The following is a 15,074-nucleotide window of genomic DNA, read 5'->3' on the forward strand; positions in this document are numbered from 1 at the left end:
GCCGCCTGGCTTTGGGTATGGTGTGGGTTGCCGCGGCCTTTGCAACTGGATAGTGGGCTAACTCGGTACTGGCCCGCCAAGCATGCACCCGCATGCACGGCGGCCGGGCGCACAGGCGGCGGTCGTGTTGGCTTATTGCCCCTTCCCCCCATAGGGACAGGGGCGGAGCCCGTGCGGTCGCATCCAGTTCCAGGGGGGACCCTTGTCGGTTGCCAACCTCCAGCGCCCTACTGAGCCCTTCAGAGCCCGCCAGAACTCTCCAGAGCCCGCCAGAGCCCCTCAGAGCCCGCCAGAGCCCCTCAGAGCCCGCTAGAGCCCTTCAGAGCCTGCCAGAGCTTTTCAGAGTTCGCCAGAGCCCTCCAGAGGCCGATGCAGATCCCTCCAAAGGCCAGTCGCAGGAAAAAATGCGCCAACTACCAGCCTCCGCCAAGCCCGCCGTACTCTGTTGCAGCTTCCCACACGCCTCGCTGTCCAACTACACACTCCAACTCGTGCTGGGCGCCAACCGCCACCCCCGCCGAGCTCCGCCGTACTCCATAGCAGCTGCCCACACGCGCCCCCGCGCAACTGTCAGCTCCCACTCGCGCTGCGCACCAACCGCCACGACACGTGCCGCCCCTGTTCGTTGGCAGTTGCGCGGAAGCCCGTTTGTGATCCCCGTGTGTCAGTTAAAGTGTTGGTAGTTGCGAGGATTGCCGCGCCGCACGCCGCACGTGCAAAGTACACGCATCACTACTGCTGCTGTGGTCGGTGCGCAGAGAGTCCTGTTCATGGCTGTTCCACTTTCCTGTGCGGGTGGGCTTCAAAGCATTGCACCGTTGCACGTCATGGACTCATGGCATATGCTGGTGATACGGTACCCCACATCACCACGTCCCCGCACACGACCAGTCCCCCGTACTCACGATACGACTCATCTAAGCAGTGCCGCGGCCCGTGGGTGTCCGGGCTAGTTGTGAGCAGCACCAGGGGGGGGGCTGGGCATGAGGTACGGCAGCATTGCCAAGTGGGACTTGCATGCGACAGTTGGAAAAGTTAACACTGTTGCTTTGCATGCCGCGGCCCACCCCGGCAAACCGCTCCGTCAAAATACACTGTCGCAGAGTCTGACCTGCCTCATCACACCGACTCGAAGAGCCAATCGAAGCGGCACCTGCAGCTCGAGTCCCAGAAACTGCGATGCCAACAGCCACAAAACAAACGGGTTACTTACTACGTGTCAACAGCAAATGCCACACAGCTTGGCATCAACCGGTGCACCCCGGGTCTAGAAGAATTGGCACGCCCACATACACACTGACCCGTTAACACCAGGTCACCGAAGTCAAACAAACAAACTCACATACACACTCGACGGCCTGATTATCTGTCGACTGGTCAAGGCAACCGGTCGCAATCTAATAGGCCGTAAACAGCGCAAACCCTGCGCCCCCCGTGCCCAGCATTGGGGCACACAAACGCTTCCCTGCACATGCTTGCACTCTCCGCTCCCGTCTCATCACCTTTGCAATCAACCCTCAGCGCAGAACCAGAACGGCATGAGGACCTCCTGCCCTCAGACCATGCATGCTGGCGGCGGCGAGCCCAGCAAAACAGACCGGGCTCCAACCGCCGCCACTGCTGTTGCCAAGAGCGCCGCATCGATCAACACGGCACGACAGCACCAGTCCTCACCGCACCTCAAAAAAGACCACCGCAACGCACACGCGCTGCTCTTGGGGCAGAATCATCATCATTATCATCATTGAGCCCTGCAGGCACCGCTAGGAAGCAGCTTTTACCAGCGCTCCTTGCGAGGGGCACCGGCGGCGTCCTTACCGGCCTCGCCCTCCTTAGGCGAGGCGCGGGGGCCACGGGGGCCGTCGCGCTCGGGGCGGTCGCGCCCGCCCTCCGACCGCTCCGGCCGCTCGCGTCCCTCTTCCCGACGTGGCCCGCGCGGGCCGTCCTTGCCGCCCTCGCCGCCACCCTCCTTGCGGCCGCCGCCGCGAGCGAAGCGCACCTGGAGATGGACAAGACGAATACAAGGCATGGTTTGGTATACAGCGAGAGCGGTTTGGGTGCTTGCCGTTAATGCGAGACCTAATGCATCGCCTCGCAATAATCATGCCCGAGTCCCTCAGACCTGACAGCCCTGTCTCGCCCCCAGCTCGTCTTGACAGGCGCTGCCCCTGCGAAACTCCTCGTCAATGACGGCTTCACACGCCCGCCTCTCCACTATCTGACCCTACCAAATGCGCAACACAACAACCGCCCCTGCGCGCGCCCTTGCGCGCCATGTTATGGTAGTGGGACCGCACCCCCGGCGACGCGTCAACCTCCTCACGGCGACGCCTGCCTGCCTGCCCGCCTTTTCCCTCCTCCGCGGCCTTGCTCTTCCGGGTCCTTCTCACCTTGTCGTCCTCCTCCACCTGCAGCTTGAGCAGAGCGCGCTCCTTGGCGTCCAGCTCCGCGCCCACCTCCTCCGCCTTGCCCTTGGCGGCCTCGTCCTCCTCGCCCGCTGCCTTGAGCTCCTCGAGCTGCTTCTGCAGCGCCTCCACAGCCGCCTTGAGCTCCTTCTCTGCCGGCGTCTCGTCCCTTGCGTGGGAGGGCCAGACGAAAGGAGACAAGGTCAGAGATTAGCGACCAGATTCAACCCTGGGGTTGCGTAGCGGCCTTGTGTCGCCATTCATGCGCGCCAAACGGGGCGCTTGTGCTATGGCATGGGCTTCTGGGATGCCTGGCCCGCAGCGCAGATGCAGTTATAAGAACCCCCCATTCGGCTGCTTGCCACATCCGTTCCCGCAGCCCGCGCCGGCTTCCACGCATTCCAAGCATTCTAATCGCTGGGAATGCGGACGGTAAGGCTTGCCAGTAGGGTCAGCCCAGGACACCGGCCACCAAGGTCACAAGAAGCGCCCCCCGTGTGCGCTCCTGCCGCCATGCGGCAGTAAGCTGTCAACACAAATCGCCATGGCTGCCTCATCTGTCCAGTGCCCTGGGCCTCCTTTGCACAAGCCCGCTCTGCCATCACGGGCACCTTGCTCGGACCCTATCTCCCGGACGTGTGTCCTCTTGTTCCCAGTCCCGCTCCGACGTTTCCCACCACCCTCCCTGAGGGCTGCCTGCTCACCGGATGACCTCGCCGTGCTCCAGCCGCAGAGCCTCCTTGATCGGGTCCACGCCCTTCTCCTTCAGCACCTCCTCACGAGGGCGGGCAGCGCCGAACGGGTTCGCGCCCCCCTTGCGGTCGCCGCCCTCCTCGCCGGCCGCGCCAGCAGTGCGCGGTTTGAGGTTCAGGCGCGGGCGCTCCGCCGCCGCGCCGCCGGGGCCGCTGCCGTTGGCGGACGACGTGCTGGCCGGCTCCGCCGCCGCTCGCCGGCCCCAGCGCTCCTCCTTGTCAGCGGCAGCCGACTCGCGGTTGCCGCTAAAGCCACGGCGCTCCTCGCGCGCCGCCGGCTCCGAAGGCTTGAACTCCCGCCCCCGGCCCCAGCTGTCCTCGAGGTCGGCTTTTGAGGGCGGCGGCGGGCCGTCAAAGCGGCGGCGCTCGCCACCCTCACGGTCGCCGCCGCGGTCACCGCCACGGTCGCCGCCGCGCTCACCGCCGAAGCCGCCGCGAGGGCCGGCGGGGCCGGACGGCTCAAACTTCCGGGTGCTGCCCCAGTCGTCCACGACGTCGGCTGCGGAGGGCGCGCGCGGCTCACGTGCCTCCCGGGGCGGGCGGTCACCGCGGTCGCCGCGGTCGCCACCGCGGTCACCACCGAAGCCGCCGCCGCCGCCGAAGCCGCGGCTGCCGCCGCCGGGACCGGTGGGCTCAAACTTGCGGGTGGTGCCCCAGTCGTCGACCGAGTCCGCGCGCGACGGCTCGCGCTCCTCGCGGGGCGGGCGGCCGTCGTCGCGGTTGAACCGGTTACCTGTGAGCAAGAGCACGAGGGTGAGCTCGTCGGAGAGGCGCCGGCCTGCGTGGCAGCGGCATATGCTCCCGAGAACCAGGCAGGGGACGTCCGGCCCGCCCCCGAAACAGTTTCCCGTGGTTGCCCCGACACTCACCGCGGCCCTCGCGATCGCCGCCGTAGTCGCGGAATCCACCGCCCAGGCCGCCGGTCGGGCGGCCCTCGCCCTCCTCGCGCGGACCACCGCGAGGAGCCGTGGGCAGGCTCATGAGGATTTGCTTGTCCTGAAGGCCCTTATCCTCAAAGGCCGGGGCCTTAGCCGAAGCGCCCAGGAAGTCACCAAGAGCCATCTTCGTGCCCTTCTTCGGCTTGGGCTTCGGGGCCTGCTTCACGGCCTCGCCCAGAGACGGGAAATCACTGTTGTTGGCCAGAGCGCCATGGGTGGCCTCCTGCAAACACACAAGACATCAAGTCAGCTTGATCGAAGGCTTCGGAAAAGGGGCGGAGGCCGAAAACAGGCGCAGGCGAGCTCGCGCCCTTGCACCATCAGCCCCGGCGGCTTTGCCTTTCAACCGCTACAAATCATCCCGTTATTGTCTCAAATTGTTCAGCTGGCTATGAGAAGCTGCTGGAGTCATGAGGATGTTTATGGCGCTGCGCTAGGTGCGCTCTAGCTTTTGAGCGCAACTTGCCTCAGACTCCACTTGGTCTGCCCACGCGGACATTTTTAATATGTTAAGTAGTAGTAAAGGGAAAAGAAAGTTTGTTGGCAAGGGCCGGTTGAAGGAGACTCGGGCACAAAAGGTGCGATCGGCCCAAGCCCGCTTTCAGCAGTTGAGCTGCAGTTTAAAAAGAATATAGACACCAACTTCCATATGCTACGTGTGCTTGCGTGCCGGGAACGCAACCTTGCGTTAGTGTCAGACGAGGAACCGTGGTTCGTGCCCAGGGCCAGGGCCCAGGGGTGCCCCTAACCCAAGCCTTGGCCTGTATTTCAGGTCACCTACGTCCACCGCCCCTTCCTCGCTGCAATCGCGTAATATGGCCGACTATGGTTAGAAGCTGCGGGCAACGCAAGCAGCAAGGCGCCAAGCCCGCCGCTTCGGCGCTTCGTCTCCGCCAGGTGCTACCGCATCCGCGGACATTTCGTGATTGACTCTACGAGTGGTCAAGCTTGGGCTGGCTACTCGGGCGAAAGGAAACCGCCGTGCCTCGTATCACTTGCTTGTTTTGTGGTTGTTGTAAGTGGCTGGCAGGCGGGGCACAGGATGCTCCACCTCACCACCTTCGGGCCCTTTCGGGCCAGCACGCTCACTGCTCCGACTCCTCCGAGCCCGCGGCCCCCGAAGGCAAGCGCAGTTTTCGGCGATTGCCCTGGTCCCTAAGGCCCGAAAGTTCTGTGCACGTTGTAAAACGTACTGAACGGTTGCCTATCACGTCCTATCGGCACGGCAGCAGTGCAGCAGCGTCATAACAAGGACGATGCCTGGTCCTTCTTTGCGTTTACACGGAGGCACAGTCGCACAGGCCGCCGCCGTAGTCCCGCAGTTGGCCCCCGTCAGGCCGCCGCCTGCTGTCATACAACATTGCAACTTGAGCACCGGATCGCAGGCTCCAATGCTTTGTCCGCTACCACAGGCAGACGGAACGCGGCATGTCCTGGCCACAAGGCCGTTGGCTCCTGCATTTCTTGCTGATTGCAGCCGCCCTCCCCTGCAGCCACCCGTTGTGCAGCTGAATCTAACTAAACATGTGGAATGGGCAGCTGGAAACGCCGCAGCCTGTGCCCTCCACCAAGGAACAACAACAATTTCAAGCACTCAAACAACGTACTTCCGCTGGCAGACGTCCGATCACCATACCGCCATCATTCAAGCATCCCAAGCTTTCGTGTCGCCCGCTCCTTTTTCAGCTGCCAACCTGCAGCACTCTCGCACACGTCAAAACTCGCCTCTCTTCAACCCTGCTCTGAAACCCAACAAGTCACCGAACACGCCGATCGCGATGGCGCCGCATTACCACAGCTAGCCTACGTCCTCCCTCCAAATGACCCAACCCAATTACAATGACGCAAGACGCAACTCCGCACGCGTGTCCACCACACTCACATTAGCCCCCAAGCACCCAGCCCGTGCAAGCGCCTCCCAACCGGTAGCGCAAGCGACAAGCACGCGAGCGGTCCGCCACTGCCACCCAGCATTCCGGCATCATGCCCAAGGCTCGTCGCCGCCCATTGCCGCCCCGCCCGCGCGTGCGCCGCCCCCGCAACATCGGCGGGTGCTGCTGTCGCCGCAACTGCCGGCGCTCCCGCGCCCGCACCTCTCCCGCTGCTGCTGGATGCAGCGCTTGTCGTCGCCGTCGCCGAGCAGGCCGCCCTCGCGCTGCTGCTGGCCGCGAGCCGCACTCCGCCGAACGCCAGCGAGATGCAAGCCACTGCCTGGTGCCCTCCCCGCGGTGGCGGCGGCGTCCCAGACCCCGACGCAGGCGCAGACGCACCCGTAGCCGCGGGTCCCGCTGCCGCTGACCCCGTGCCCACGGCGGCGCCGGCTGCGGCTGAGGCAGAACGTGTGGACGAGGTCGCTGGCGGCGACACCACCACGACCGCTTGCTGTTGGGAGGACGGCGGTGTCTGCGACTGCAGCAGTGTAGGCACCGCCTACGCATGGACGTGTAGTAGAGAGGGGAGCACCGCATGTCAGCCATCCGTGAGATCGCATGTCAGCACCGGCGCTTGTGGCCGCAGGAGCCACATCCGCTGCCGCACGCACACGGTCATACAATGACAGACTCGTAGACCCCCAACCCGGACGCGTCATAGCCCGCCGCCGGCGCGCTACGCACCTGGCCCGTCGCGCCGTGCCGCCCCACGCCGCCCGCCTGCTGCTGCTGCCGCTGCAGCAGTTGCTGCTCCCGCTGCTTGCGGGCCATGGCCTCGGCCAGGTGCGCCCGCAGGATTTCAAACCAGCAGTAGAAGATGGCGCTGTTGAGGCCGTTGGAGAGGGCGCGGGGGCCCACGCCGCGAAAGAACACGCCCATCCCCGGCCGCTCGGCCAGGATGCCTTTCACTGCCTGCGGCACCGAGACCGCAGATGCACAGCATGCGCAGCGCGGGAGGTCATGCGGTGTGGGCGGGCAGCTGACGGCCGACAGCGCGGTAGCGCCAGGCGCAGAGGGAGAGACCTTGCGCTTCCGAAGGCGTACCTGAATGCGCCCTGTCTATTGCCCCTCCCCCGCGCCCCCGCCCCCGCGCCCCGGCCCCGGCGCCGGCCCCGGCCCAGCCCTAGCCCCGAGTCGCCCCTCCCGGCCCAGTCCGCAGCCCCACAGCATCCCATGGCCACCTGCTGCTGCGCACCTGCGTGATGGTGGGTCGTTCGCTGGCGGTGCACATCATGCGCGTCTTGACCACGTCCAGCGGCGTGGTGGCGGCGGCGGCGGCGCTGCCCGCAATGCCGCCCATCAGCAGGTCCTCCAGCGTGCTCGGCTGAGAGGGGAGGGGGTTACATTCATGATTATTTACAGTAGCATAGTAGACGCGTTGTTACCGATGTCCGTGATGGGGGCAGAAGAAGGGGTTTCATAGAATAAAAGAGGCGGCGATGAGCAGGCGCAGTGTTGCGGACGAGGGGAGCACAGCAGTGCGCTATGGAGGCACTGGCCGGCGTGTGACCGCGACACGCCTTGGTGGGCACACGCGACGCCACCAACACCGCGTACAGGCAGGCACGAGCATGCCGCATGCCCCGAGTGGCCCCGGCCCCGCCTTGAATCCCCGCGCGGCGTGATCCCCTCACCCGCTCGTCGTTGTGCAGCCGCATGTGCACCGCCCGCAGCGTCTCATACACCGCGAACTTCACAGCCATGTCCTGCGGGGCGCACAGCAGCGGCGGCGACAGCGACAAAGGAGGAGTCGACAGCAAGAGAGGAAGTCGCGGCTGCGTGGGCGATGTGGATAAGAGCATGGATTGAGGCTCGGCAACACACCGCGGCACACCGTGGCCCGTGCTCTGCGCGGTTGCGCGCGCCCGCACGCGTCACTCACCGGCACGTCCTCTAGCAACGTTGGCAGGAAGCCCTGCGGTCAACAGCCAACAGCAGGCGGTCGCGAGCAAGCAGCTGCGTCAGCGTAGGACCACCCCCGCCACAGCTGCCGCACGGCGCGCCGGCGCCTCGCCGGGTGGCGCGCCACCACCACCACATCACATCGCCGCCACACCCTGCCTAACGGCCCCAAACGTGCCTGCTGCACCCCTCCGCTCACAGCCCAAGTCACGGCGCGGCGCGGCCCGGCTCACCGTGAACAGCCCCCGCGGCCCCGCCCGATCCACCACGGAGCGAGCCGCGGCGAAGACGTTGGGGTACACGCCCGCCTGCACGCTGCGGATGCATACGGCGATGGGCACCTTGACCACGCTGCTGCCCACCGCCGCCACCGCGCCGGCGATAAACGCCACCGTGCCTGCGTCACAGGAGTCGGGGAGACAGGGCCAGGTGCTTGTTACCGGCGCGGTTTGTAGCGTGAGGATATCATCGCTTGCTTCGCTTCCTTGCCTGTGTGGTGGCAGGGGCGCACGCACACGCGCGCGGGCAGGTGTCCGGGCGTTGTTTCGTGTTGCCCAAGTTGGGTTTCGCGCACTGCTTCGTGTAGCGCACCCACAACGCCATGCCTCACGCCCGGGCGCGCTGAAGGCCACGGCACCCGGTGCCCTAATCGAAATATTCCGGGCCCGCTTTGCCATGGACTAGCACTTGCCCTCGGCCTCGCGCGCCCGCCCGCTCCCTAGCCGCTCCTGCTCCCGCGCCTCCTGCATCCGCGCCTCACCCTCCGAAAGGTCCGTCTTTTCCCGCAGCAGTCGCTTGCTGGTGGAGTAGAAGGCGAAGAAGGCGCCGATGATGATGCCTGCGCCCGTGGCCGCGCCCGCAACACCCTGCCCCGTGCAGCGCAGCAGCATGAGTGCCATGGTTGGTAGGTGGCAGGCGTGAAAACGTACAGGTATGTTGGAAGCCCATGGACAGGGTCCGACAGCACTGCGGCTGCGATGACCTAAGCTGAAACGCCGGCAGCGACGGATGCAACCCCAATAGCATGCCCTGCACTAAGCCCTGCCAGGCGCGTTCCTCCCGAAGAGGATAGTGACCGGCCACACCTTGTAGAGGACCTTTGCTTCCGTAAGCGCCTTTTGTAATGCCACCTGCATCCGTGCCCCAGGCGCCGCTGCTGCAGCTGCTGCAGCCGCTCCCGCTGCTGGCGCCACTGCCGCCGCTGCAGGTGAGGCAGGGATGCATGCGCAACTTCAGGTGTCGAGCAGTTCTGGTGTGCCGATTAACGTGACAGACACCCCCTCGCCGAAACCGGTCTGCTACCCGCTTCGCCCTGACCCGAGTGGCTGTGCCTGCGCCCAAAACCAGAGCTCGACGCACCGGGCGCTGACTTTGCATTCGCTTGCAGCCGGACTTTAAGCGTGTCGATCGGGTGAATGGTTCCCTGGCTTATCGCCCGAGCCAGGGCACCTGCGATAACGTCGTGAAGCGGCTTCTCGCCGCTGCTGGACGGCGCAGGCGCCTTTGGCGCAGCAATTTCCACATGTGTTTGCCCCTGCGTCAACGCGTACACACAGTCCGGGCAGCACTTCAACCCGACCGTCGATCACTGCCGCGAAAGTTGCCCGCCGAAGTTGTGGTCGATCACCGTGTCAATATCAATACTGACTACATTATGCTATGAGGCATGTGGCCTACCTTTGCGCCAGCTAGCGTAGCGCTCGCAAATGGCAAGCTTGCCATTTTGCCAGCGTCCCCGCTCCTTGCCGGCGCAAACGAGAACAATAGCTCACGACCAGAAGTGCTTGCTTTTGCCTCATCGCTGGCTAAGAGCGAGGGGCTGACTTTCGCGCCTGCGAAGAGGAACTTGTCCCGCTTCATAGGACCACTGCCTCCCGTGCGCAAATAACAACAACACAGTGCTTAACTATCAGTTTACAAGGCAAGAAACCTATAGCGATCGCTTTACGCGTCCAAACTCGCGCTTCAAGTTTTGCTCTGCTCTGCCGTGTGGCTCCATAGTTGTCATTGAAACTCAGAGCCTACAGTATGTGGGTTATGTGGGTTGAATATGCACGACAGTGGGGGATGCGACCACTGAGCCTCCTGAGCACCGTGCGCATGGTGAACCCCCTCAGAGCCCCGTTGATGGGCGCCCCCGTCCGCCAGATTAGACCTCGTCCCCAACCGCCACCAGCCCCGGGTCCGTGGGCGGCCCCCCTAACTAAGCTGCAGAGGTGTGGAAAGGGCCCAGTCGTGAAGGTCTGGAAATGAACGGAGCAACAGCGGCGGCGAACGCAGTGGCGACGACGGAGAACCGCGACAAGGAGGAGCGGGGCTTGGGTGAATTGCGGGCCCGGGTAGCCTGGTTGCGGGGTATGTGTGGGCGGTGAGGGGTCGATGGGGGCAGGGCCGCAGGGGTGCCACCCCTGGATGGGGGTGGCGAGGATACCGTGCGTTAACGGCGGCCCGCCCCCTCGCCTGAAGCATTTTGGACCCGCCGTTCTGGCCATGCCAACAAACTATGAACGTGTGCACGGCTGCATGCCGTGCCAACCCAGTGCGCAGGGGTGATGGTGTGTATTGGTGTGCGGGTAACCCGTTACTTGTCCGCATCGGGCTAGCACCGGCACACCGCCACGGCGGCACTGGCTAGCTGTGCCGCTCTGCCAGAGGCTCCTGCCGTCCTGCGGCGCCGTGTCTGTGTGCGGTGTGCATAATCACCGTCATCACCCTGCAATCGCAACCTTCAGCAATGCGGCAATGACACACAACACTGTCCTAATTGTATTGTTCGTGCACGGCCTGCACCACCGCCACACCCATGCATCAAAATTTGTCGACCGGCCACTGCGTCCTTAACACATATCCGCCCTACGGTCCTCTCCTCATCCCTATCCCCCTGGCTCTCGTCAGACCACAAATAATAAGCAGCGCGACCTGTCACGTAGATGTCATTGCCGTGCATGGAAGCCTTTCCGGCGGCCGGCGGGCGCAACAGCCACAAGCTTTGCTGTGAGCTACGACTGACCATGCAAGCGTGTTGCCCATGCCACATTGGGGCAGTTGCGCAACCGTTCCCCCCGACCTGACCCAATACACGAGACTGCAACCTTTGGCAATACCTTATAGTACACCGCCTGTCTGTGGCAAGCCGGCAACACCACGTCTGCGTCCGTACATCCCTGTACATCCAAGAATTGACGCCAACCTCTATTACGGTAGCAAACTGTACAGCATGCGGGCTATAGTGTACAACGAACGTCCAAACGTAACGTGCCAAGTGCGCTGATCCCGCCCCACCACTGCTACTGCCAGCTTCTGCCGCCGATGCTACTGCTACTGCTTAACCTTCTTGACCGCCTCAATGAGCTCGGGCACGGCCTTGAACAGGTCTGCCTCTAGGCCGTAGTCCGCCACAGAGAAGATGGGCGCCTCGCCGTCGTTATTGATGGCCACGATGGTGCGGGAGTCCTGGCGCCGGGGGTAGCGGCATGGGGGACAGGAGGAACAGGAGGCGTGAGGAGGAGGGCCGGGAGGAGGGAGAAGGATGTGAGGAGGGTTGGAGGAGTGGGGATTGGTTGCTGTAGCGCTGGGGCGGATGCAGGTGCTGGGGTTGGAGAGAGTCGCAGTCATCACGGCCCATCAAGGTGCGAAAGGGCAAGTACAGGTGGCAGTGCGTGCATCCTACGAGTGTCAGTTGCGGCAGTGCGGCAGTGCTGCAAGGCCGGTGTCATGCGCACGCGCTGGCGCACCTTCATCCCCGCCAGGTGCTGGATCGCTCCGCTGATGCCCACGCCAATGTACAGGTCGGGCGCCACCACCTTGCCGGTCTGCCCCACCTGCAGGGCGCATGGGCACAAACCACACGCACGGAAGCAGAAGGCACAAGCAAACAGAAGCCATAAGCAAGCTGCGCACAAGCTTACACACGCATCAAACCAGGGCCGCCCAGCCACCGACCGCACCTGTAGGTCGTTGGCGACGTAGCCGGCATCCACCGCCGCGCGCGACGCCCCCACCGCGCCCCCTAGCAAGTCAGCCAGCTGCTCCAGCATGGCGAAGTTTTCAGCGCTCTTAAGCGCGCGCCCGCCACACACCACCACCCTGTCCGAAGGCAGGGCCGAGAGGCACGATTGCACACGCCATCGGCGACGTACAGCGGCATAGGCGCATATGCGTGCCGCGAATGCCACCACAGACCGCCACAACGGAGCTGTTGCGCAAAGATTACTCTCCAGTATGCACCCTTAATCAATGGCAGACAAGCACAAGAAGTCTAGTCAGGAATGCACACAGCCGCCCGCAGCACCCACTTTGCCGACCCCAGCTCCGGCCGCCCGGTGCTGCGCACATCCGCGCTCTCCCACTTGGCTGCAGGCACACTGCTCAGCGGCGCCAGCAGCTCGGGAGGCACTGGCTCCACTGGCGCCGGGCTTCCGCTGCCACCCGGTGCGCCCGCTGCGGCGGCAGCAGTTGGATCGACCGGGAATGCGGTGGGGCGCACCTGCCATGTACGGAGCAACACAGCAGGCGCTCGGTGGAGGAGTTGTTGGGAGCGGTGCAATATAAATGGGTGCGGGGCGCGCGCGTGTAAAGGCGGGCAGCTGGGTGATCACGAGTCGCGTGTGCATGCCGGGGGCATGCCAGCAAGCCAACCGGCAGCCAACTGGAGCCCGGGTGGCCGCGAGGGAGTCAGGAGTGAGGACCAGGCAGGTAGCTGGGGAGAGGCCTCACCGTAACGACACGCACGGCGGGCGGGGACTTGAACTGCACAGTCGCAAAGGCGTTGCCCGCGTAGATGGGTCTGTAGGCCAGGGCGGGAACGGACCTCAAATGCCACGCAGGGGTGTGTGCGGCTTCACCAGAAAGCACCATCCTCGTCGTGACACTCCCATTCTTTGGCAACTGGGCAAGACAGCATGTGCTCATGCGGCTACTCGCGGCTATGTGGCGCACTGCCGCCGCCGCTGCCACCGCACCTGACGAATGTGTTGTCGTCTACAATGCGCACCACGTCAGTCACCGGCTGTGTGGCCAGCAGGGCGGCCGCCCGCGGCAGCACGTTGCGCCCCTGCACGAGCAGGAGCAGCCGGCGGTGTGCGGAATGACCAGCGGCGGTGGCCGGGACTCGAGCTTGCTGTTGCGTACGGTTGGGCGAGCGATCAGGTCATGTCACAGCTGCAAATTGCTGCATGAGGCGGGTGCGTGGGTCCACTGACAGCTGCAGCTGCAACTACAGCCCGCGCTCCGTACCTGAGCAGTGCTGGCCGCTAGGACGTGGCTGGGCTTCTGCCTGTGCGAGGGAGCAGCCAGCAGATTAGAAGCCGGTAGTCGATTCAAACAAGCCGATGCGGTAGTTGCGGGCTTAATGCTCCCTCCCACTCCGGTGTGGCGAATCGTCCGCATGGCGGTGGCTTACTTGGTCGCCAGGGAGGACAGCAGCTTGGCATGTGTCTCCGCAAGCGGGTGCGTTAGGGCCGAGTCCGAAGCCAGCCACACCTACACGATGACGAGCAAGCAAAGGCTATCGTTAACGCGCATTGTGGTAGGGGGATGCCGTGTGAATGCTTCACCGCATCTCGTCCTGACCTGCCCGCGTTGGGTATGCCACGCGTGTGCCAACCACTGCCGCCTTGATTTCCGGGCACCTACCTTGCTGACGCCCGGTAAGCGTGCAGCAGCTTCTGCTGCACGCTTTACGGCATCGCCAGAGCCACACACTAGCGCCTCTAGCTGGCCTGGTAGATGCTTAGCTGCTTCCGCTGCCGAAAGTGTCGCCGGGGCGACCGTTCCATCGCCGCTGTGCTCGACATACAGCAGCGTCGAGGCCTGCGATCCAAATTGCACGAGTGTTAAGAGTTATTGCGCTACTTGCTAGCGCTTCCAGGCACTCTGGCCCTGTCGCCTATGTCGCCTACGACACGCGGGCTCTGACCTGTCGCGCCTGCGTGGCACTGGACCGCACGAGCGAGTGCGCGCTCCAGCGCAGACCAACCGTAAATAAGGCAGGAATCATCCGTGAGTCACAAAGTTCCCTAGCTGCAGTTAAACAATTTGCTGCTCTCGGCAATTTTGGATGTTGCAGTCTTAGCTGTTACCCTTTGCCCTTCCGTGTGATTGAAAGCGACAATGCTAGCGGCGAGTGTGTGTTTGCTCAATTCAGCAGTTGCTTGCTTCGCGCACATCGGCCTTTCATCGGCCATGTTGACCTGGCAGCCTGCCTCCCCCCGGCCCCCCCCGCCCCCTACGCGCCCCGCAGGCGCTGCCGTCATAGGCACCTGGCCACCCTGCCGCCGTTTTGCTCTTATTGAAGCGTTCATGGGGGCTTGATAGCGGTGGTGGAAGGACTCGCTGGTGCGTTTGACGACGCCGAATGACGCTGTCAATGCCCTGAGGTGCTGCCTGCAGGCACTGCCTGCCCCCTGGCCCTCAAATATCGTTTCCGCATCCGGCACCCCCTGTTCCTCAGTCCGCGCAGGCTCCGCATTGGTTGCCGTCGCCAGTTCCCCAATGCTAGCAGTGCGCCTAAAGGCACATTGGCGGTTGCCGTGGGCGGTACCTCTGCCCGTACCGTCAGCACGGCAACCGCTGGACTTATATTCACATGGGAGGCTGGGACTCGACCTCCTTGATGCCCTCAACATCCCTCACCAGTCACCAGCCGACAAGTCGTGGCAGACCGACCGGGGGCATCCATAAGTGTCGCATGTCTCCAGTTTCCCACCGACAGGCGGCGCCGGTGCACAGGTTGAGACCTTTCGGTGTATGGTTTGCGGTTTCTGTTGGCAAGGATAGCGTGGCACGATATGTGGTAGGGTTGACTGCTGCTGGGTTTGTATGCCTGCTGTGCTTGTGCTTGACAGCGGGATGCGGCTTGGTGGGGCCGAGTAAGTTTCGAAGCCTTCGGTCTTGTATTTTTGCACCAATGTGGCGTGATGGAACATGGCAAGGGGCAGGAAAGCGTAGTCCCGATGTGTGTGGCTCCCACCCGTGCCCACATAAATGCGTAGCAAGAAGGGACAAGGCATTGGTGCGTTGTTCGCGCGCTGTTACTGTACCGACGGTAGCTGGCAGGTTGTGTCGATGTTTTGCTGACGCGCATTCCTCACGCTCCGGGCGCCCGGCCAAGGCGATAGCACCACACAGACTCAATGCGACGCCACA

The 15,074-nt window shown here is 63.9% G+C and overlaps 3 protein-coding genes across 3 annotated transcripts; all 3 read right to left on the reverse strand.

Moving 5' to 3' along the window:
- Positions 1–330: 330 nt before the first annotated feature.
- Positions 331–5,026, reverse strand: CHLRE_16g688050v5 (uncharacterized protein). The gene is made up of 5 exons (XM_043071623.1): positions 4,562–5,026; positions 4,027–4,318; positions 3,110–3,890; positions 2,391–2,574; positions 331–1,999 (listed from the first exon to the last, which is right to left on the reverse strand). Exons 1-5 carry the CDS (start codon positions 4,592–4,594, stop codon positions 1,778–1,780), a joined length of 1,512 nt encoding a protein of 503 aa, XP_042915891.1. The 5' UTR covers positions 4,595–5,026; the 3' UTR covers positions 331–1,777.
- Positions 5,027–5,360: 334 nt separating this feature from the next.
- Positions 5,361–9,936, reverse strand: CHLRE_16g688000v5 (uncharacterized protein). Its single transcript, XM_001691909.3, has 10 exons — positions 9,606–9,936; positions 9,288–9,462; positions 9,014–9,129; positions 8,689–8,794; positions 8,162–8,325; positions 7,909–7,941; positions 7,661–7,732; positions 7,222–7,350; positions 6,711–6,938; positions 5,361–6,525 (listed from the first exon to the last, which is right to left on the reverse strand). The coding sequence occupies exons 1-10, from the start codon at positions 9,648–9,650 to the stop codon at positions 5,974–5,976; spliced, it is 1,620 nt and encodes a 539-aa protein (XP_001691961.2). The 5' UTR covers positions 9,651–9,936; the 3' UTR covers positions 5,361–5,973.
- A 558-nt stretch (positions 9,937–10,494) lies between these two features.
- CHLRE_16g687950v5 (uncharacterized protein) lies at positions 10,495–14,076 on the reverse strand. Its single transcript, XM_043071621.1, has 10 exons — positions 13,846–14,076; positions 13,563–13,739; positions 13,330–13,409; positions 13,164–13,203; positions 12,890–12,981; positions 12,645–12,714; positions 12,224–12,414; positions 11,876–12,014; positions 11,663–11,749; positions 10,495–11,381 (listed from the first exon to the last, which is right to left on the reverse strand). Exons 1-10 carry the CDS (start codon positions 13,924–13,926, stop codon positions 11,247–11,249), a joined length of 1,092 nt encoding a protein of 363 aa, XP_042915892.1. The 5' UTR covers positions 13,927–14,076; the 3' UTR covers positions 10,495–11,246.
- Positions 14,077–15,074: the final 998 nt, after the last annotated feature.

Source organism: Chlamydomonas reinhardtii, chromosome 16 (assembly GCF_000002595.2).
Source record: "Chlamydomonas reinhardtii strain CC-503 cw92 mt+ chromosome 16, whole genome shotgun sequence".
NCBI lineage: Eukaryota > Viridiplantae > Chlorophyta > Chlorophyceae > Chlamydomonadales > Chlamydomonadaceae > Chlamydomonas > Chlamydomonas reinhardtii.

Bases quoted from the DNA above. Each gene is read 5' to 3' on its own strand.
- CHLRE_16g688050v5 (XM_043071623.1), bottom strand. From the start codon at position 4,594: ATGTCCGCGTGGGCAGACCAAGTGGAGTCTGAG. The intron at 4,319-4,561 runs GCAAGTTGCGCT...GTGTGTTTGCAG, and splicing joins CAGACCAAGTGGAGTCTGAG to GAGGCCACCCATGGCGCTCT. The intron at 3,891-4,026 runs GTGAGTGTCGGG...TCTTGCTCACAG, and splicing joins CGGCGATCGCGAGGGCCGCG to GTAACCGGTTCAACCGCGAC.
- CHLRE_16g688000v5 (XM_001691909.3), bottom strand. From the start codon at position 9,650: ATGGCAAGCTTGCCATTTGCGAGCGCTACGCTAGCTGGCGCAAAG. The intron at 9,463-9,605 runs GTAGGCCACATG...GCGTTGACGCAG, and splicing joins CTACGCTAGCTGGCGCAAAG to GGGCAAACACATGTGGAAAT. The intron at 8,326-8,688 runs GTGAGGCGCGGA...CCTGTGACGCAG, and splicing joins AAAGACGGACCTTTCGGAGG to GCACGGTGGCGTTTATCGCC.
- CHLRE_16g687950v5 (XM_043071621.1), bottom strand. From the start codon at position 13,926: ATGATTCCTGCCTTATTTACGGTTGGTCTGCGCTGGAGCGCGCACTCG. The intron at 12,715-12,889 runs GTGCGGTGGCAG...CCTGGCCTACAG, and splicing joins GACGACAACACATTCGTCAG to ACCCATCTACGCGGGCAACG. The intron at 11,750-11,875 runs GTGCGGTCGGTG...TGCGCCCTGCAG, and splicing joins ACGTCGCCAACGACCTACAG to GTGGGGCAGACCGGCAAGGT.